General features: G+C 36.5%; 1 protein-coding gene across 2 annotated transcripts; it reads right to left on the bottom strand.

The window, feature by feature from the left end:
* Nucleotides 1-306: 306 nt before the first annotated feature.
* On the bottom strand, nucleotides 307-21,855 carry LOC306885955 (grainyhead-like protein 1 homolog). 2 transcript variants are annotated; one of them, XM_079442786.1, is made up of 15 exons: nucleotides 21,713-21,855; nucleotides 19,342-19,528; nucleotides 19,050-19,123; nucleotides 17,838-18,174; nucleotides 16,951-17,033; nucleotides 16,517-16,673; nucleotides 16,301-16,412; nucleotides 15,058-15,152; nucleotides 12,358-12,604; nucleotides 12,096-12,226; nucleotides 8,375-8,403; nucleotides 8,018-8,103; nucleotides 4,573-4,658; nucleotides 2,149-2,213; nucleotides 307-1,701 (listed from the first exon to the last, which is right to left on the bottom strand). In XM_079442786.1, exons 1-15 carry the CDS (start codon nucleotides 21,730-21,732, stop codon nucleotides 1,587-1,589), a joined length of 1,824 nt encoding a protein of 607 aa, XP_079298912.1. In that variant the 5' UTR covers nucleotides 21,733-21,855; the 3' UTR covers nucleotides 307-1,586. The 2 variants fall into 2 exon arrangements, with proteins under 2 accessions (XP_079298912.1, XP_079298913.1); XM_079442787.1 differs by lacking the exon at nucleotides 21,713-21,855 and adding an exon at nucleotides 21,242-21,701.
* Nucleotides 21,856-22,410: the final 555 nt, after the last annotated feature.

Here is a 22,410-nt window from a genome sequence, read left to right as displayed (position 1 = left end):
TAGCATGCACAAAAACAGGTCACTTACAGGACTCTTTTTTCAAAATTTTCTGTTCTTTTTTGTTTGTTTATGTTTATGTGTGCACTGCAGGAATTCTAAAATACAGGGAAAAATTAATTTGGAACGTAAAAGAGGGGAACTGAGGCTGAGGGGGTATTTGAGGCCACTGTTGATTTGAGACACTCTCTATTTAGCCGCCCACTTCCTGTCCACCAGACAGATGGGCTATTGGAGCACAGCCTGTTTCCATGACAGCTCTTTTGGATACAGCTAGCTGAAAACCACAGGACACAGAGACAGCCAAATAAAATACAAGGGCCCAAGTGGCTTTTATTGAAGCTTCAGATGTGTATCTGATACAAAAAAGGAAACATGTCTGACTAACAGTTAAGAAGTAAAGGAAAACAATATCTGTGTGTATAAGAACACTTAAATATGCACATTAAATCCTAATCAGACATTAACAACAAACTACAAATACTCCCATTTGCATAAATAGATCATTTAGAATGATTCCATGTAAAAATTTAAAATAGTATAGAAAACTTAGTATGTAAAAATCCCATCCCAGTATGTCAATAAATATATACAAAAGCAATGATACAAAGAGTGCATCAGTTATCATTTAGAAACATTAATCAAAAGCTGTACATTTAATCAGAAACAACATATTTTAGAAAGGGGAATGCATAATCAGAAGTGAAATATGAATTATAGTTTTAGTCAGTACAATCAAAATAACATTAGTTTATGGGGCGTCATATAATCAACAAAATGTAACACTATTTATTTGATGGTCTTCAAAGATGTGTGCACTTCCTGATATTGTAACTTTTAGCACTGATCGCAAATTCAACAAAATCACAGTTCATTTGCTAACAATACAAAATAATGTGCTTATAAATCTGTAGTGTTATTTTGTTAAAATAAAGAAAGTTTATACTGATTCTCTATAGATCACATTTTGAAAATGCCTTCTGAAGGATTTATCAGAGGGCCTGTTTTATGGACCTTATTTGTTCATATAAGGAATGACTTATGAGACTTTGGGGAAGTCTAAGGTTGAAAATTGTCAAAATGACCATGTTGAATTTTTCTTTGGAATAAAAGTTGCACACATACTGTACACACAGCGCTTGTGACACTGCATCTCATAGAGCTGCTGAGCAAGAGATAATATACTGTACTCACTAAATACTGCTCAGGGTTATTAATATCAATACAGCGAAGCAATGCTGATTCCCCAAACCCATTTCACTACATCCTATTCATTCATCCTTTTTTGAGATTAGCATCTCCAGTGCTATGACTTTAAAGAGGAAAACTAATAGTCAATTATTATTGTGACCTCTCTTTCAGCATCACAAAACAACTGAGAAGGGATAAAAAGATCTGCTTATACTCAGGTAAAATAGAAAATATGGCTCAAACGCTCTCAATTCACAAAGTACTTAAGGCTCATATACTGTATTAGGTCACCCATTAACTGTTCATTAGACTATACTAAAAGATGACAGTGAGTTGCTGAGGGATCTGTTGTATCCTAATAGAGCAGGAAGCCTGGTGTAAACCAGTCTGTAGGATCTTCAAATCTCTGTCAGCGTGAGTTTAAAGATTCCTCCCATTTCCTCCATCTGGATCTGGAAGGTGTCCTCGTTGGAGTAGTGCTTGATGATGTTGTCGTCCATGTTTATCAAGATCCTGAAAAGAAACAGAGATGGAGGGACACTGCGGTTTAGTTTTACCCCTAACTGACCGTGGTTCAGTGATTGATCACTTGATGTTGATGCCACTTGATGGTAGGGCTGTCAATTTAACAGATTTATTTAGTCAAATTATTTAGAAAATACAATCAGGAAAATACATTGAAATTAATTTATTATAAAAATATATTTTGTAATAATTTAATATAATAATTTGCAAACATGTATGCAATTATTTTTACATTTTCGATCTCTCCCCAACCAACAGACAGACAGACAGGTAATATAAAATAAATAAATAAAAAATAATGAATAAATACAAAAATAATCTTGAACTAAAAAAAATAATTACACATTTTATTTGAATGCAATTGAATGCAAATCATAGCCCCTATAAATGTTATCGATTGACAGCCCTAGTTTAAAGAAATCTTTAAAGTCTTACCCTTTCTTGCATTTCTTGCAGATCTTTCCCATCTTCTCAAGAGGAACATCATATTTCTCTGAAATCTGGTGGAGAAACGAATCAGTTAGCAGGAAGTTAAGTCTATTAATTCTATTGTTAACATGTTATTGATAATTACAATAAGCATAGCAATGGATCATTTTAAGCAACTCGGCACAATAATAATGAGAGCTAACACTTTATTTAAAGGTGTTCGTTACCCGTGTTACATGTACTTACTATTATAATAACAATTAATTATGCATAATTACATGTAAGTAACCCTAACCATATAGTTAATTAATCTTACTCAGTACTTAAATGTATAATTACACTGTAACAAGGACACCTTAAAATAAAGTGTAACCAAATGTAAGGGCCAGAAGAAACACTGTTACTCAACACAAGGTGGTCACAATAAAACAAATCCATGTTGAAAAGCACAGACTGGTCCCTTCCTTTAAAAGGATAGTTCAAAATAAGACATTTATACAAAGTATCCTCTTTTATGTAAATGGTAAAAGAATTTTCATTTTTGAGTGAACTATCCATTTAAAGTAGTAATTCGGTGAGTAATGCAACACTATGTACTGATTAAATGGAACATTTGTAGGCCTAAGTACGTTTTCAAGCCAACTACTATCAAAGTTCATCTTATTTCGGGATACGAGTGGTTCAGTTTAATGTTTTTCCAACCCCCCCTGACGTTATCCTAACATTCTCTCTTCTCATTCTCATAGCTGGCTGAAGTGTTGCAATGCTCGGTTCGCGTTGTGTTACGCACACTACATGAAAACACGCACACTCTTAAACCTGTCACAGGAACCTCTTCAGCCCTTGCCAGCTTTTGTGATTATTAGATGGATGTGTTTGTGAGCCAGCGTGATTCTCGTTGTGTCCTCTTGCAATGTTTTAATGCAGATGGCCTGTTGAGAGTCAATCTCCTGCTACGTAACTCAATGTCCTCATTAAATCACCCAGATTCAGACTCTAGTTTCAGGGACTTTTCTGCACTGGCCACATGTTAGTGCACTTCTCTGGCATCTGAATTTCTCTGGGAGGTGCTGCGCTGCATCAGAAACGTAGCTGTGGGTTTGGATGGGATGTATAATTTTTGGTTGGAAGCTTTCTTGGAAGGAGTATTCGTGTGTGTTATTGTCTGTTTGTGTGGTGCAAACGATGCATTACTAAACAAAATTATACTGTTATAATGTTTAGAACATTAAATGAATGTTTTTCTCCATTCTTTCTGTGACTGTGTCCTTAAATAACCCTGCACTAAAGGCAGTGAACCTGTATTAGTTATCTTAGATGAACATTTCCTAAAGAAATGTGAGTGGTTCTTGCCTGAGCAAAATACCATGACGCTCATGTCATGGGTGGTCACTCTTCTAGTGTTTTAGTGCACTTCTATTAGTTTCATCATTAGGCAGGGAAAAAGTCAAAGAATGATTGTTTCAAAAAGTTAATCTGGGTCATATGCAGTTAGCATGTTGCTAAGGTAACAGACCAACAGTCGAATAAGCATAAATTTACAAAGCACAAACATTTTAATTACAATTTTTTTTTTAAATAATTTTAATAATTGTTCTATTACTTTAGCATATTAATTTATTACTTTTTGACATCCGCTATATTGGATTTATTTTATACAGAGCTCATCATATCATTATCATCACATAAGCAAACAATGCAAATGTCTATTAAGCATAAGAATACAAATAACAAAAATATTTTCATAAACCTAAATTAATATTATTATTAGTATTATTTTAGTATCTTAATTTGATCATTATTGTTGTTGTTTAATAAAAAATATATTTTAGGGATAATTTTTTGGGATTTATTTTTACACTGATGGGAATGCTTTAGGTGGTGCAACTGATTTCAACAGAATTTGATGTTAGCCTGTTGTTAATTTAATACAATAATAAGCATAAAAACACAAAGCACAGCCAGATATTTTAGTAAATAAATCTGAATTATAACTAACATTATTGTTATTATTATTTTAGCATCTTAATTTTATTATCATTATTATTATTGCTGCTGTTAAATACAAAAAATTTAAATTTTTACTGAAAATATTATTGGATTTATTTTTTATATTGAGTACAATGATTTGATTTCAATAGTTTGATGTTAGCTTGTTGTTAATCTAATACCATAATAAGCATAAAAACACAAAGCACAGCCAGATATTTTAGTAAATAAATCAGATTTATTTACTTACTTACCCTTTTTTATGGATACTTTTTAATGTCTACTATTGGAATTATTTTATAGACTGAGCTTACCGCAATGCTTAATGGGAATGTGTGTTCACCATTTCCTAACCGTATATGATCAAAAGTGAAGCTTGCCTTAGCAAACGTCACTAATAATTTTGATTGTGGACATTTGGGAAAAGAGTAGTGAACTCACCGCTTCCACCAGGCCTTTTAGTGTGGGAGTTTTCAGCATGAGAGCATCAAACACTTCCTCTGCCTCCTTGCGCACATACAGCAAAACTGAAAACAGAGAAATGTGGTCAGCTATGGTCACTCATGCACAAACTGCAAGCCCAGTTTTCTTGAAACTGAGGCCAGACTGGGAAACCAAAATAAACTAGAACGTCCAAGTCCAAGTCATCAGCCAAGGCTTTCATGTGGCTGTGGCAGATGATTTGATATGCTCTTCTAATGCATGCCTTTAAAAACCTTGTGTCTCACATTCTGTTCCCTGTAGTTGGGGTTGCTGCTGATGTCTATAAACACCGGTGCCGTCCCCTCCTCCCCTTTCACCCAAAAACCCCAGAAGGACTGGGCAGCATCCCAAGCCATTACTGGGAACACTGAGCTACAGCAAGGGAGGTTCTGTGATGTGGACAGTCCGGAGTACACAGATTACACACTTTACATCCTATTTCAAAGCCGACGTGTTGGCTTTGGCAAGAGGGTTTGGTTAAATCCACCCACACATGGCTGACCGTGACTGCTATTCGATAGATAAACAAGCAGAGGATGGCCACAGAGAGACAAGGCATCGTGTTGGGAGGGCTAGCAGCAAATTTCCGTTCTTTATTTACTAAATCCCACCAATGTTTGGTTCTGCATCTTTTGTTAAAGTGATCTAAGCAGTAGTGATTGCCACTGAAATGTTGATACATACTGGTCTATAATTAGGACCTATCTGGGTACAAACAATAGCTGCGTTCCAAAACCTAGTCAGCTGAATCACTGCCTACTACCCACAAAGGCAACTGCCTTGTAAGGCAGCATCCTAACGTCATGGAACCTTCACAAGTGACCGATCTGGAACACTGGACAGAGTGACTCCGCACATCACGTAAACAGTGCCCTACACATGCAATTAATAAAATAAAAATAAAAAAGTTTGGTATGAGCATGAGCCTACCCAGGCTCACTGGAAATATGTGCCTCTATGTACATTTCTGCAAAACTCAAAAAACTTGCCTATACATACGAATCGCTGCAGTTCGCTCCTTTTCACACAAAGTATGATTTACAGGGCCAGAGTTTCAATAAAGAAAGCCTAATATTGTTATTCAAACCAATTTTAACATGCTGCAAAATTTGAAAACTGGTACTTTTAAACATCAGCATCACATATACAGCTTCATATGTATGGGTTTTCTAAGTCAGTAAGTTTGCTCGGTGGTTTGCACTTGTGAGTGGAAGAGCTCCGGTACAAATCTTGGGAAACTGCAGTTTGACAAAACTGCTGATACCTGCGTTTAGGGAAGTATAGCATGGTTGCACCAACGAATATGGTTTTATATCACTTTTGCATTTGTTAACACTATTGGTTAGGTTTAGTGTTGGGTTCGGTGTAGGGGGTGTTTTTCTAACACAATGGTGCATTAACCTTTTAGCAAAATTCACCGCACATTTGAATTCTGAACCACCACAATAAAATGCAGCAACATGTGCCTGTACCAATGTAATAAAAATAAACACGTCGCCATGGTCACGTATTGAACGTGCATTTTAGCATCATTCACTGAACATATCATTTTGAAACTGCAGCGAAACGTGCTGTAAGGTACTTAAAAATGGTGTTGCAGAAACATTGCCACAATCACGTACTTCCTATGAGCCTGGGTTGGCATGAGTATGTTGCTAAGCTAATTAATATTACAATACACATAAAATGAATGACATGCTGTAGCATACACAAATACTGGGTGAAATAATCAAAATAAAGAACAAATTTTTAAAAATCCTACTAATATTATTATAAATAATAATAATAATAACTATAATAATCGAAATACAAAACAATATTATTTTTATAAAAATACATAGTATTAAATCAAATAAAGTATATATTATTATTTTAAATTATATACTATTATTGTTGTTGTTATTATTATATTTTTACCATTATTCAAAATAATTTTTAATTATATAATTTTATGGATACTCTTCAGTACTGCATGAAATGTAAATATAGGTGCGTTCACACCATGAACTTATAAAAAAACATTCCCATCCTCTTAGAACTCATAATTACAACTTGTAAACTCCGAATTCTCTGAGAGCTCTAACTTGTACAACTAATTTCAATAAAGTTTGATAACAGCATGTTGCTAAGCTAATTAATACTCTAATAAGCATTAAATAAAAGACATAGCACACATACTGGGTAAAATAATAAAAATGGAAAACAATAAAACCATATTTTTATATAATTAATAGGAATATAAATAAAAAAATATATATTTTAAAATATTATATAATTTTTTACCATTTACAATTATTAAATCATATCTATTATTATATGTAGATTTTTATATCACAATTTGTTCTGTCAAACGATTAATTGCATCCAAAATAAGTTTTTGTTTACATAATATATGAGTGTGTACTGTGTTTATTATTATATATATATATATTTATTATTATATATAAAATACATACACATTAAGTATATATTTTGAAAATATTTACATGTATATACATTTATATATTTATATTATTATATTCTATATAAATATATTTTATATATGAACACATAACACATATTTTTCTTAAATATATTCATGCATGTGTTTGTATTTATATATACACATAATAAATATAAACAGTACACACTCATATATTATGTAAACAAAAAATTATTTTGGATGCAATTAATCACGATTAATCGTTTGACAGCACTAATTACATTTAAAAAATATTTTATTATACTATTTTATGAATTATTTTCAGTACTGTTCACGTCATGTCAGAATTACTGTAATTATGAGTTTCTGACTTGTAAAAAGCATTGAAGTCCTCATAGAACTTGTAATTGTAACTTGTAAACTCTGAATTTTCTGAGAGCTGTGACTTGCATCACGTGACTGCTGTACCACCTGACTGCTGCATATTCATTTTGCTGTTGATAGTTTTGCCACAGAAACACATAATTCCTAGTTTGTGGACATGAACTCCTCTGAGTAGAACGTCATGAGTTGTCATCTCTTAATTACGGTAATTACAGCATGACTTGAATGCAGCAAACCAATATTTCTCTCAGAAGTCTGCCTTTTTGATTTTTAATGAGCATACTGCAGTGCATTATGGGATTGTCTTTTCCATGAAGGATACATGTGATATTGCCTTAGAGTTAGTCCAAAACAATATATTAGTAGATATCCTTCATAGGCAGCTCACTAAGTTTTGGAACTGAGCAAATGTGTTTTGAATTAGGATGTTTTTGTGTGTGGATACTCACAAGCAACCAAATGGCATTGCACCATAACAGTGCCAATACTATAGTGCCAACAATATTGAAATAAACACAAAAATACCCCAAAAAATCTGTCTCATCCACAGCAGGGGCAAAACAAATGACATATAACCCAGTTCCAGTTAAAACACACCTCTTTTGGGCTCATCCATCCTTGCCAGCTTATTGGGAGGTGATCCAAACTCCTCCTCGGAATAAGGTAATCTCTTCATAGCTGAGCTGAACATTGAAAGAAGGAAGAGAGAGGAGATGAGTGTAGTTCTGAGAAAACCTACATCCCTATAGAAAAAGAAGGCACTAACAAGTACATCATTACCCATGACACAAACAGCACCTGCACATTTCCTGGAAATGCTGTACAGGGAGCAACACTTCAGGGCAGAGCTAAAGGCCGTTTTGCTCTAATAATGCACATTTTAAACCCTCCCCTGTCTTGAACAAACATTGCTGACATAAATGAGCATGAAGTAGGCAAAAGACAGAAACTCACCCCTCCTCTGAGTCCTCCGGAGGGAAAGGCTGTAATGAGAAAAGCCACAAAAGAAGCTAAATAGCATTCATTAACAAATACCTTTAATAGTTCAGAAAAAGGAGGCACTGTAAAACCAGGGATCATTTTTCAAGCCAAGAGCCCCATGCACTGTAATAATGTTGCTCTGAAAATGTTCAGTTGGTTCAAGTGCCAGTGTTAAAAGGCTTTCAGTTCACATCATTTGATTGTGCAAACTGAAAATTTTCATAAAATGTTGAGTTTGGACCTCTCAAATCATTTACAGTATATTAATAATATTAAGCAGCACAATTGTTCAACTGTTCAACATTGATAATAAGACAAAATGTTTGTGAACACCAAATCTGCATATCAGAATGATTTCTGAAGGATCATGTGACACTCAAGACTGGAGTAATGAATGCTACTGAAAATTCAGCTTTGCCATCACAGTAATTCATGACATTTTAAAATAGATTTAAAAAAAGAAAACAGCCGTTTTCAATTGTAATAATATTGCACAATATTACGGTTTTCTACATTTTTTAATTCAATAAATGCAGCCTTGGTGAACATAAGAGAGTTCTTAACCAAAAAAACTATAACAAAAAAATATTATATTGAATAAAGGATATTTATGTACTTTGCCATAAAGATCACATTTCAAGAATGTCATTAAGAATATTACATTTTAATTTTACTTGATATATTTTAGTGTTGGAGGAGAACTAAACATTCAGCTGAACTGCTTCATTTTGTTTGCCACAAAAATCTGTTTAAGATGTAACAACAATTTCCAGCTCCCCTGCTGGACGACTGCAGACACCCTAGCAAAGACCCCTGGGTTAAACCATTAACACGGCTAACCGACATGGGATGATTAATGATGTGCTTGCAAATTGAGACCGTTTTTTTTTGTTTTTTTTGCTCTAGCTCCTGCATACTGCAATGTAAACTCATCACAAAAGACCCCCAGAGTATAAATCTGATCATTCAGAACAATAGCAAGATGCATTGTATAAGCATTTAAAAGCACATCTTTCCACAGCTCTGAAATCGCTTCGTTTGTGTGACACTAGAAAAGTATGGCAAAGTTCACTTTTCTTGTTCTTTTTGTTTGTGATTTTAGTGAAAAGTAAATAACCAGAGGGTTTATTTTTGGATCTAGATATACTCTGGGTTTCAATGTCACACAACTACTTATGATCAAAGGTCATGTTTAAGGACACTGTCTAACATTTGCTCTCCTGTGTGTCATGTGATTTTAGCTGTATAGGTGACCAGGTTTTTGAGTCATAGGTGGACAGTGAAGTTAAAGGAAGGGTTCTACCAAGAAACTGAAATGATTTAAAAATAACTTCCAGGTCTAAGACATGCAAGTCAGTGATGGGTACCACTGATGTTTATGACCAGAATGGTATGCTGCACAAAGCTGGAGGGGTAAATTATGCATGTTTTCATTTGTTGAGAAACCGCGCGTGGGCTTAAGAAGTGATCCCTTGCCAAGAACCCTCTGATAACAGCCAATCCCATGCCATAAATGGCAGATTTCATAACCGTGAGAAATGACTGTATTCCTTCCAACTGACTGCATCATTCTGGTCACCGTGACCCAACGACAATCTGCTGTTTCCGTGAAATGTTTCAGCAGTCTGCACTCACACGTGCAATAAAGAGCACTGAAATGATGATGACAATATGCTTTTACCCTGAGGTGGAAAGAGTACAAAAATATTTTACTCAAGTAAAAGTACCATTACATTAATTACATTACATAAATTTTACTTAAGTACAAGTAAAAGTACCAGTCTAAAAATCTACTCAAGTAAAAGTAAAAAGTAGTTTGTTTAAAATTTTCTCAGAGTAAAAATTACTTAATTACTTTTTAACAGTGGGAGGGATGCAAAAATGGGATAGGCCAAGGGTGTCAAACTCAGTTCCTGGAGAGCCACAGCCCTACAGAGTATAGATATAACCCTAATTAAACATCTGATCCAGCTAATCTAATCATTTAGGCTTATTTGAAAACTACATGGTATGTGTGTTGGAGCAGGGTTGGAACTAAACTCGGCAGGGCTGCGGCCCTCCAGGAACTGAGTTTGACACCCATTGGATAGGCCTATAAATCTCAAACTAGATTTTTTTAATTAAAGGAATCAGAATAATACGACATTTGGGCTGTTACCAGGCAAATTAAATCAGTATCAACAAAATTCATCTTTGCAGTGCAGAGGAAACACAGAAGCTTCATCTGAAGTGTTATTTAGATGTATCTACACACTGTTTAATGCAGGACATGAATGCATTTAAAGGAACACTCCACTTTTTTTGGAAATAGGCTCAATTTCCAACTCCCCAAGAGTTAAACAGTTGAGTTTTACCGTTTTCGAATCCATTCAGCCGATCTCCGGGTCTGGCAGTAGCACTTTTACCTTAGCTTAGCATAGATCATTGAATCGGATTAGACATTAGCATCTCACTCAAAAATGGATACACACTTCAATTTCGGCGCAGACTTCCCCGGTTCAAAGGCGTGGTCATGTCGACAGTTACATGTCGACAGATTCGGCCCGGAGATTGGTTTATCTCGGTGGACCTGAAGTACGCATATTTTCATATCCAGATCGGCCCTCGTCACAGGCGCTTTCTGAGATTTGTGTTCGAAAGGCACGGCATATCAATTCACGGTTATGCCGTTCGGGCTAGCACTGGCGCCACGTACTTTTACAAAATGTGTGGATGCGGCGCTTTCCCCTCTGAGAGCGAGCAGGATATGCATATTAAATTATTTGTACGATTGGCTGGTATTGGCCCATTCAGAGGATGTGAACAACAGCCACAAACACACTCTATTACTTCACCTAGAGAGCCTAGGTCTCTGTGTGAACAAACAAAAAAGCGCGTTACGCCCTAGCCAGTCAATCATGTATCTGGGGGTGCAGTTGGACTCGACCTCGTTGAGAGCGCGTCTGAGTCAGGAGCGCATACAAGATTTAATGAGTCTTTGATTGATTGACTCATAATCTTTCAATAATATTCTTTCTATTCCAAGCCACTGAGTGCATTTACATGCATGATTTTGCACCATTTGTGTTTAATAACCCGCAACACACAAGTTCTTTAAATGGGAAAAGGTGATAAACTGTTCAAACAAAAGCCAGGTTGCTCTATCTTTTTTCCCATTACCCCAATCTTGCACCAGCATTTTCTGATGTCATTCATTTTTCTCAGACTGGACCATCTCTGGCAAAGCCTAACAGATAAGATTCTGAATTGCTAATGAAAAAGCTGCAAATTTAGTGCCATGCAGAACTATCCAGAAACTGGAGAGTTACTGAGGTCAAAATCAACCTAAACTATACGATTGTGCTCACATGCTGCAAAAATACATTATCGTACATTCTCGTATCTTCGCGTCTTATCACCAGTGCTCACATGCAATGTGTCATAACACACACTGCATAATGTACATGTCTAGCAGCTGTATACGTGTAGAGCACAGTGCATTTGAGTTTCATAAAGTCTGATAATGATGGAAATGTAAAAAAACTGCAAATATCATAATCTTTTTAGATTTGTTTCATGGGCAGGTCTATTAAGCTGATATGCACTTATTGACCCCCAACTGTTTCAAAGAGGTCATTTGAAGCTTATAAACTTTTACTGTATATCTGATATTTGTAATTGTGAAATGAAAAAAAAATTCACACAGTGTACTCACATGACGCTGGAAGGTGGAGAAATGGATGTCGGGGATGAAAAGAACAGGCTGCGTCTCGAAGTCCATCATTGTCTTGAAGATGGTGATGTCGCTGCGCTTGTGCAGAAGGGGAACCTTGACATCTGGCCCAACTGGGAAAAATGGAGCAAGGACAGAGTGAAAAACACCTCTTACTGGGGCTCTAGTCACACGTTTCTACTACGAAGCACCATCAAATCAGTTAAATCTACACGTCAAAGTAAAAACCTGAAGCTATGCTCACAGTTTCCCAAAGGAGGGTTGACATCAAGGCATTTGCCCTTCCTACGGGACTGTTTCCTCTCCTCATCACGGATCTTGCGCTCTGCACCCTTGTCGCAGAAGACCTTAATCTGGCAGTAAGCACGGTGGATAGGCTTATTGCTGCGGTTGTTATAGCTGTAGGTGTCAATCTGTATGTTGAGCGGTAGGCCCTTCACTCCCTTCTGAGAGGAGAAGTCTGTGCTCAGACAGTTCACTGAGATGAAGATCTAACGAGGGAAGAGAGGGAACAATTAAATGCCATGCAGCCATCATTTGTTACAAATTGATCATTGGAAATTATCAATGGAGATCAATGGAGTATTGCTATGCTCAGTTCAACTTAAATTTCTTCATATGTGAAGTAAAAAAAGCATAATTCACACTGAATATAAATTTTTACTAGTCCAAAAAAAATTCTATATTTTTTCTTCCAGAATTAAAAAACAATAAAAATAGTAAAATGTTAAAGTGCAGTGAATTGAAAGAACAAGAAAGAGAAAACCTTAAAGTGCTTTTTTAGTCTTAAACTTCATTCACTTTGTGGATAGCTTTGCTTGTTCTGAACTTATGAATATTGTTTTCTGTAAAAGCATGAGGTGAAACTGGGAACACCAGACTGTGATGCCATTATCTGTGTTTGTCGCCCCCTTTTGAAAACAGAATAGAATCACAGCACATAATGTTTTTTAGACTCTGGAACTGCTGTTCCATCATGGTCTATAAAACAAACTTAATATATTATGTAATGAATTGATTTAATTAAAACTGTGAAATTTTAATTATATCAGTTATTATTGTTTCGTCTATATTAATGTTTCTGGAAATACTCCATTTGAAGCATGCAACATGTTTATAGGCAATTTACACTGAAAAAAAAAACAGTTATAGCTAGTAATAATATATATTTTTTTCAGGATTCTTTGATGGATATAAAGTAGACATTTTCTTTGTAACAATATGAAAGTCTTTACTGTAACTTTTGATTAATTTAATGCATTCTCACTGAACAAAAGTATAATTTTCTTAAAATTTTTTTTTTTTTTTACTGACCCTAAACTTTTGAATGGTTGTGTATATGTACAACTCTTAAACAGCATCTGTTTATTCCTAACAAAGCAAAATTTAATTTATCTTTATTCAATGACAATACGGCATTTTACATAATAATAGAATATTAACAATAATCGGCCTGAGACAAAATAAGAATAAGAATTACAAACAAATGGTCTTTCAACTAATCAAATATTTGCACAAGCTTTCACTCAATGCTGGTCATTTCTCAAAACGTCCGCTAGGAAGCGCTACATATCCATTCAAACCGTCCTTTTCCAGACCTCTCCGGGTCTTATCCTTTCTCTCTCTCCACTTTCTGTTTCTCTCTATCTATCTTTCCCAAGCACACAGAATCTAAACCCCTCCCACATGTAACACTGCAAACAGTCGGCACACAGGAGACTGAGCACACGGATGAGTATCCTACAGCGCTGGGTTTATTTTATGATCTGCATCCTGGTTATAGGACAACAACGCTCACTGCAAAAATACCCCATTTCAATTTTTAAACTTTGGATTGTTTACTTTAATGTGACTAATTAGAACTATAATTACATGAATACACAACAAGGACTATTTCTCAGACAGATCTGCTTCAACTTAGAAACCAACAGAAAAATCAAAACTAATCAGACTGAGGCAGAGGATTTGAACAAAAAAGACGGGTTTAACCCGAATAGTCTCTCTCGACACACTTGTCAAACAGGATTCCATTAGCTGTCAGTGCTCACTGCTCCCCCATCAGGGTTTCCTCATACTTCGTGCCATTGTTAGGCGCGTCTCCCCATAAACCCATCAGTTCAGCACAAAATAGGGCTGTCAGGCCTAATGATCTGAGAACTAATCATTTCAGCATTCACATACACCTAATCTCAGTGAACAACAAATATCTACATCAGTCCAGCATCTTCATCTAAAATAAATAAATAAATACAAATTAAGAAAAGGTATTGGCCAATGTTAGAAAACACCATGCCCAGCTCAAGTAACTAAACTAATCTCGGAAAACCCCTTCTTTCTTTGGCTATTTCTTCATGTTTCTCGGGATATAGCACACTTTGTTTTTGTTGCCTTTGCTATGTACTCTAACCCCCAGTTTCACAGACAAGGCTTAAGCAAGTCCCAGACTAAAATGTATGTTTGAGCTGTCTCAACTGAAAATATCTTGCTCTGACATATCTTAATATATGTCAGTGTCATTGTTCTGTGTCAAGATTCACACCTTAATGTTTTCTTCCAAGGCATTTTTGTAAAAGTTGCTTAAATATCTTAATTTAACTAAGGCCTAGTCCTGGTTTAAGCTAAGCCCCGTTTGTGAAACCAGGCCTAAGTGTTATGAACATGGTCTATTTTGAGTGTAAATCTTCATGTTAGTCATCCTTTTCCTAAAAGGTCATGTCTATTTTAAGATCCTTTATTCGCATACCAAAAATACATACCTACAAATTTAACTCATGGAAACAAATAAAAAAAGATGTTTGCTATTATCCACTTTTAAACTCAACCACTTGTTTTCTTTAACAGGTGTAAAGAGGCAAATCAAACAAAAGAGCAATAACGCTGTTTATTAATTAAATCTGTTCACTAAAATTAAGCAAACATTAGAAGTGCCCTAAAATGTCTTTACCTTTGCTTCCTCGCTGATATCCCATGTAAATGAAATGGCGTTATATGAAATCTCCTCAATGTTGCTGATGGTGTTGAAACTTTCTTTGTAGTCCGCTGTGGGAGACAAGAGAGGCTTGATTAATGAGTATAGACAGACAAATAGAAGATTTAGATTTTGTAAGAGAATGGATAAATGGGAAATGGAATATTTTGGTCGTATCATAATTTGAAATCAATAAGACAGGCAGAAGTGACTATCATAGACTATAACTAAATGTTAATGAGCTTCTTAGATAAAATCAAGACAGTTAAATGTAACTAGTTAAGACTTTTTTGTTACATATGTTGTACTTTACTAATATAATATTATGACATTACAGGGATAGTTCACCCAAAAATAAAAATGTATGTTATCATTTACTCAGTTGATGGTAGCCATTGACTTCCACAGTATTTTCCATACTATGGAAGTGAGTGTGAGTGAGTGACGTGACATACGGCCAAGGGTGACCCATACTCGGAATTCGTGCTCTGCATTTATCCCATCCAAAGTGAACACACACACACCGTGAACACACACCCGGAGCAGTGGGCATCCATTTATGCTGCAGCGCCCCGGGGAGCAGTTGGGGGTTCGGTGCCTTGCTCAAGGGCACCTCAGTCGTGGTATTGAGGGTGGAGAGAGCGCTGGACATTCACTCCCCTCACCTACAATCCCTGCCGCCCTGAGACTCGAACCTGCAACCTTTGGATTACGAGTCCGAATCTCTAACCATTAGGCCACGACTTCCCACAGTGAAGTCAACTCTTTAGTTATCAACATTCTTCAAAATATCTTTATGTTCAACAGAAGAAAGAAACTCTTACAGGTTTGGAACAACATTAAGGGTGAGTAAATGTTGACAGAATTTTCATTTTTGGGTGAACTATCCCTTTAAGTCATAAAGGGTATTTTCCCCTCAGAAGTTGACTTTCATTGAAAGCAAGATTATGTTGTGTACCCTTTCATGTTTTACAGTGCTCATCTTTTATTTGTTGTGTTCATTGTGGAGGTCATTGATGGCTCTCCCCTTGACCTATTGTCTTGTCCCCACCTGTAGCCCCCCCTGCATCCACTTTGTCTGTATGCCTGTTTGCTATCTGTACTCGTTACTCCACCCTGAACTACACTGGACCCAGAGAATCAAAGAGACATGAAAGTATGAGTGAGATCAGTGAGTGTACTGATGGTGTACTGATACCCCAAGACAAAGACTTCTCACCAATATCAATGCATCTCTGCTTGGCCGTGTGCTGTCTTGAGTGCCAGTATTTCCAGTGCTTGAGTTGATCATCTCTGGATTTCTCTTCTCCGAACACTACCATCACAACACTCTGAGAAACAACATAGTGTTTGATATATATATACATATATATATATATATAAAAAATTTTTTTTTTTTTTTTTTTTTTTTTTTTTTTTCACACATTCTTCTTACCCTGACTTTACAGATGGGGCCATGCAGCAGTTTGCCATTGTCGGTTTCCTTGAGGGTGATGGGATAGAACTGTCCCTTGTTGAGGTATGTCATTGTGCCATCGCCAGATTTCTGTCTGAGAGACTTGGAGGCTTCTAATGTGTATTCAAAATTATTACTGTTGAAACACAAAAAATGGGTCACCACCACTTAATACATATTTGCACCATCAGACCAAATACACCCATGACAATTTCCATGTTTGCTATTACACAGAAGAGGCAGCTTCAGGTTATATTTGTTGTAGGCTGATGTTCATTTACACATGGGCCATGAGCACCTGTCAGGAGGATGCACCAGTGACATATTCATGCTATTTGCACACCCTCAGCTGATAGAATCTGCTATCTCTTAAATGGAATGAAGCTTTTTTTCTGAGGTTATGTTTGACATACCCTGACACTGTGTCAAAAGTGGTGTAGTCCTCTTGCGGGATGGGACCCATGCCTAACTGGAGATCCCTTGGGAACGCGAACACCTGTGGTACACAAAACACACCACATCACCACTCATTCAGTCAGTGGGAGAAAGCTGATTGCTAAGCAAAAGAAAAAACAAAATGGCTCTCCCTGTGTGTGCAAGGTTTTTGTAGAACTATCACTTCTAAGGAAATCCTCCCTTCAGGTTTAAAAAAAAAAAAGCAGGTAGAGAGAGGGAGCGGGAATGAGAGCGGGCAAGAGAGAGAGAGAGAGAGAGAGAGAGAGGAGAAAAAAAGTCCCTGGCTATTATGTGAGGAAAATACAGCACTTTATTGTGTAAGAGAGACAATGCCATAATGACATGCTAGCTGCTATTTTGGCATGTTCAAATAAAAATAGGGAGGGGGCTCAATACAACAATGTCTTTAGAGTCACCAGGTAAATTAAGTATTGTCTGAGGGCGGGAGACAGGAGATGTGTGTGTGTGTGTGTGTGTGTGTGTGTGTTTGTGTGTGTGTATATGTGTGCATGTTTATGTGGTTTATGAGGACACAAATGTGTATAATGACATGGGTATGACAGAGGTATTACAATATGAAGGTGGTTTATGAGGACACTGCCTACGTCCCCATAATTCAAAAGGCTTAAAAAAACATACTAAATGGTGTTTTTTTGAAAATCTAAAAATGCACAAAGTCTCCTGTGAGGGCTAAGTTTAGGTGTAGGGTTGGTGTAGGGCAATAGCACACACAGTTTGTTCAGTATAAAAACCATTACGCCTATGGAGAGTCCTCATAAACCACAAAAACCAACATGTGTGTGTGTGTGTGTGTGTGTGTGTGTGTGTGTGTGTGAGAACTCACATCTGAGTTCTCTGGGAAGGTCGAGTCTGGGGTGCGTGGTTGTGTGTTCGGACTGAACTGGTTGTGGGGGAGCTGAGGGTCAAATACCACCGTGTGACTGTCTGGTTCTGAGCAGTGGGGATTGGGGACTGTGACGGAGAATCCATGTGATGGACCCTCAGTCTTCACTGGGTAGTTTGGCCCAGGTGCAATGGATACGGTCACCGTAGTATCGGGTGAGGAGAAAAGGCCTCTCTTGTCTTGAGTGTGTTGGTTCCCTGGAAGAACGATATTTAATCCTTTCAGAACCTGGAGTCGGTTCTCCGGCGATGGCACTTGGAGAGTGGTCATCAAGTTTCTGTTGGAAAATGTAAAAAATAACATATACAATATAAAGTTTAAAAAATATTTTCCATGACTTACAAACAACTGATAAATGTAGAAGGTACACATTTAACTGCAACAATAGTTCTTCTTCGCAAAATGCACAGCTGTTAAAAATAAATATAAACCTATCATGTCTAAACTTAATACCAAAGATAAACCAAGTCATACTACCCACTGACAAAAAAAATATATAAACAATACATTATATTTTAAAAATGAAGCTACTAAATGTTAAAAGGTAAACACACCAAGCGTCACCTTTTACAGATATTTGTATACAAATGACTTGCTTTATATATAGAATTTTGTAACCTAAATTGAACGTATAGTAATGGATTATAAAATGAATATGAAATGGATTATAGCCTCCCTTCCCTTTCTGTTGTGTGCTGTTTCTGGTTGACGCGCATGCGCATCTCTACGCGTAAGTGTAATCAACAGCTTGCTTGATTTTTTTTGGTGATATGAATATTTGCTTGGCTTAATAATAAAAAAAAATTATAAAATACAAAGTTCAGATAAAAAATATATCTGCGCTGGGGAAATCCCCTTAAAAGCGTTAAACAACACAAGCAGCGCGGCAAGATATTTGAAACATTTAATATAAAGTTCTCTCATGCTTCGAACAGTTTAGTAGCTACTTTTTTACATTGATGTCAATGACATAGTTTCAGCGTGCTCAGCGAACAAATCGGTCAAATAAATCGTTGCTGACCGTTTTCTCCATGGATTTTTGTAATTAGTAAAATAATTGCAGCCCTAGAAACGAATAACATAAAGTAGGGTCTCATCTTCTCAGTATGGGAAAAACGGCATTCACTATTGCATCTTTGATGAGAGCTTCACCTTTTGTTGGGATCCACATCAGAGCCCAGGACGTCAGCCTTTGGCTGGGTTATTGTTCTCTTTTCCCGCGGCACCTGGGGAAAGTAAACAAACTCTATGTAAGCCTGACCACATCCAATAGCATGAGCTTTAGCCATTATATCTGGCAATGAACATATTTAACATATTCATTTCATTTTATATTTTAATTGTGTTTGGTGTATTCTTGCTATAGCAGTATTTGGGGTTTGTGAAAAGTGCATTACAAATTATTAATATTATTATTATTGATGTTAATCTCTACTAGTCGTACCTTGTAGTATTCATATAGAAAACCCAGAGCTGCGGCACTGTCTTCATCTCCATTGACGCTCATCATGGCCTTAGTGGCGGCCGTGAGGGGGTTCTCCAGGAACGACTTCCAGGCCTCATCTTCACTTGTGTAAGGCCGCCGCTGGTTGTAAGCCGGATCATTCTGTAGCACGAGCACTGCCCGCTTACTGTGAGGAACAGTTCAGAAAGAGCCGTCAATACTAGAACAACAGCTAAATGAATCGTCAGGTGGAGGTAGACGGGCTGTGAGATTTATAAACACAAAGAGTCAAAAGGAACAAAATGATGGATGTTGAGCATCAACAATCTGAAGATGTTTTGGCATTTTTGCTGGTGTCAAAGTTGACAAAAAGAGCTGGCTGTTGTGAAAGGCCTTCTTTATCTCAGGATCTGTGACAAAACCGGCCCAAACAACAAATCTCTGCACAGACCGCAGCTTCCTGTTTGACAGCATGTTTCACTGGTTCTTCCAGTAAGATGGCCAGTAAAGTGTCAGAAAGAGATCTAGTGACTTTTCACAGACTGTGACAAAGTTCATTATGAAAACTGGTTATGGCATTCTTGAGTACCATCATCTATTATTTAGACAAAGGTGGCTTACACAGATTGAATATACTCTGATTCAGTGCTCATTAAATGTATTTATGTGTTGAAATATCTGACAATGAAATAATGCCAAGGTAGAGTTTATTTTTCAACTTTTAAACCTTTTAACTTGGGTGGGAAAGCAGGGCGAGGTTAAGGTAGGGGGTAAAAAAATCTAGGCCCGGTTTCACAGACAGGTCTTAGACTAAGCCAGGATTAGGCCATAGTTCAATTAGGACATTTAAGTAATTTTTATAAACATGCTTAGAAAAAAACGTGCATTTTGAGACAAAACAAGGGCACTGATATATTTTAAGGTCAGTCAGTGCAAGTTTATTTCAGTTGAAACAGCTCAGACTTACATTTTAGTCTAGGACTAGGCTTAAGTCTTGTCTGTGAAACCGGGGGCTATAGTGTATTTAAGGAAGAACAAAAAAAAACAAAAGAAGATGATCGAGTTTTAAAGTTAGTTAAACTTAGAACATGCCTTTTCGAATTTATTCATGATAGTCTTCATCCTGATGATGGTTAGTCTCTTTAGTCTCTTATCACACATCACTCTAGCCTTTAATAATGGAATGAATCCATAAAGAGTTGCTATGAGAAAACTTTGCATCCAGGTTGGTTAACGCAAACGGATTACGAGTAATTTGATAACTAATTGTGCCATTCTTTCTCCCTGTTCGATTTTAGCTTTGCAACCTGATAGATCCGTTATCCTGGGACAATAAAACCTTGTGGACACGCAATCCCACTTCTAAAACAAAAGAGGCGACCAAGCGCAAAATTACTAATGATGTGTTTGTGGCCACATCCGCCAAACTCCAAACACTAACACAGTAGAGTTTTAGTTTTCTCTTCAGGATTCACAGACACAAGGTCTCACGTTGCTTATGCTATGGTGATGGTCGTCAACAAAGTTCTGTTTGCATGGGGGAAGCTCACCAACGGGCAAATATTTTGAGTGTATACTTTAGTTATTGATGTTCTTAAGTACAGGCGAACCAATTCTGAGAAGAAAACAAAGCCAAAACTTTTCCAAAAAGATCGCAGCAGTTTCAGTTTAGATTTGCATGCTTTAAACAATGTCAAAAAGGCTTAAACACTGTTCTTGAGAAGGAATTGCCAACGCCTACAAGTGTGCTGTTTTAATCAACTCTTCTATCAAAACATTAACAACATTTAACTTGAAAAATCATAATATAATAATCCATCAAATAATCATACACTTACTGCCATCACAAGATGTTTTACAATCTAAAAACATTCAGCCAGTATGTTTCACCAATTATTACCTTTCCAAAAACACAGATGTTGTTTCCAGCTGTACCTACAAGAAGCCTTTACTTTCTGAGCCTTTGGGCTCAAATGTGATTTCACTCCAAATGAGGAAAATGTGAACACAAAAAATACAAACAAACAAACCAAATAACACGCAAGTCTGACAAATAGAGCGCGGCGCTCGTAACTCCCGCGGCAGGTGCAGATACACCTGTGACCGAAGCAGGTCTGAACATGACAGGTGAACTGAAGAGCCCAGACAGCACAACTGTAGCTGAATCAGCTCTTGGCTGTCAGTCCGACTCCTCGTGATAAGACACAGTTTCCAGAATTATTGAGACAAGTCAGACTGAAGAAGCTAATCTGTGTCAGTTCCAGCAAATTAACCAAGATTAAGCAGTAAATAGTGCTCTATTTTTCAATCATGGGATCCTTTTCTGTTGATAATCTCTCGGTAGACGATGGACCTAGAGTGGTGAACTTACTTGTCATGCTCCTGTGACATCTCTTATGGTCGAACTGGACTTTCTAGTTGGTACTGTAAATCCGATCCTTCTTCTTATTGTATAGAGCAACGTTTTCAGGATGGGATGAGGGCTGCGTTAGAATTGCCTGTATGAGAACGGGTTTTGTTGGCTTTTCTCGCTTTTTTGGATATACTGAGAAATTGGGGCCGGTTTTACCTGTGACAGGGCACTGGATTGGATTACACCTGAAAGGAGGAGCTTAATATTCAACAACACTCATTGCTTATTGTCTGTGCATGTTTAACTTAACAAAAACCCAATGAAATTAATGGTGCAGTGTTTCTTTATTATTATTTTAGCACTACATGACAGCAAAATCTTAGTATGTTTTTGTTTCTGGATGACCTTCAAATTGTTCAGAGCTACATTTCACTGTAATTAAGACAGTAATTTAATTTTTGCAAACATGCCTAATTCAGATTTTGCATAAAGGATAATTTTTATATTTAATGCAATTGAATATTACTTTTGTAAGTCTTTTAAACCATCTTAATATAGCTAAGGCTTCTGTATTATGACAACATTTACATAAAAAAATTAATTTAGTGTTACAGAAATTAAAGGTTCAACTGTTGCTTTGTCTTACTTTATGCTTAAGATGGCCAGAAGTTGATATAAATGTATTATTATTTTTTACTAAAATGTAGAAATTACCA

Source organism: Barbus barbus, assembly GCF_936440315.1.
Source record: "Barbus barbus genome assembly, chromosome: 20".
In the NCBI taxonomy this organism is placed as follows: Eukaryota; Metazoa; Chordata; class Actinopteri; order Cypriniformes; family Cyprinidae; genus Barbus; species Barbus barbus.
This window is presented reverse-complemented; position numbering and strand designations above follow the sequence as displayed.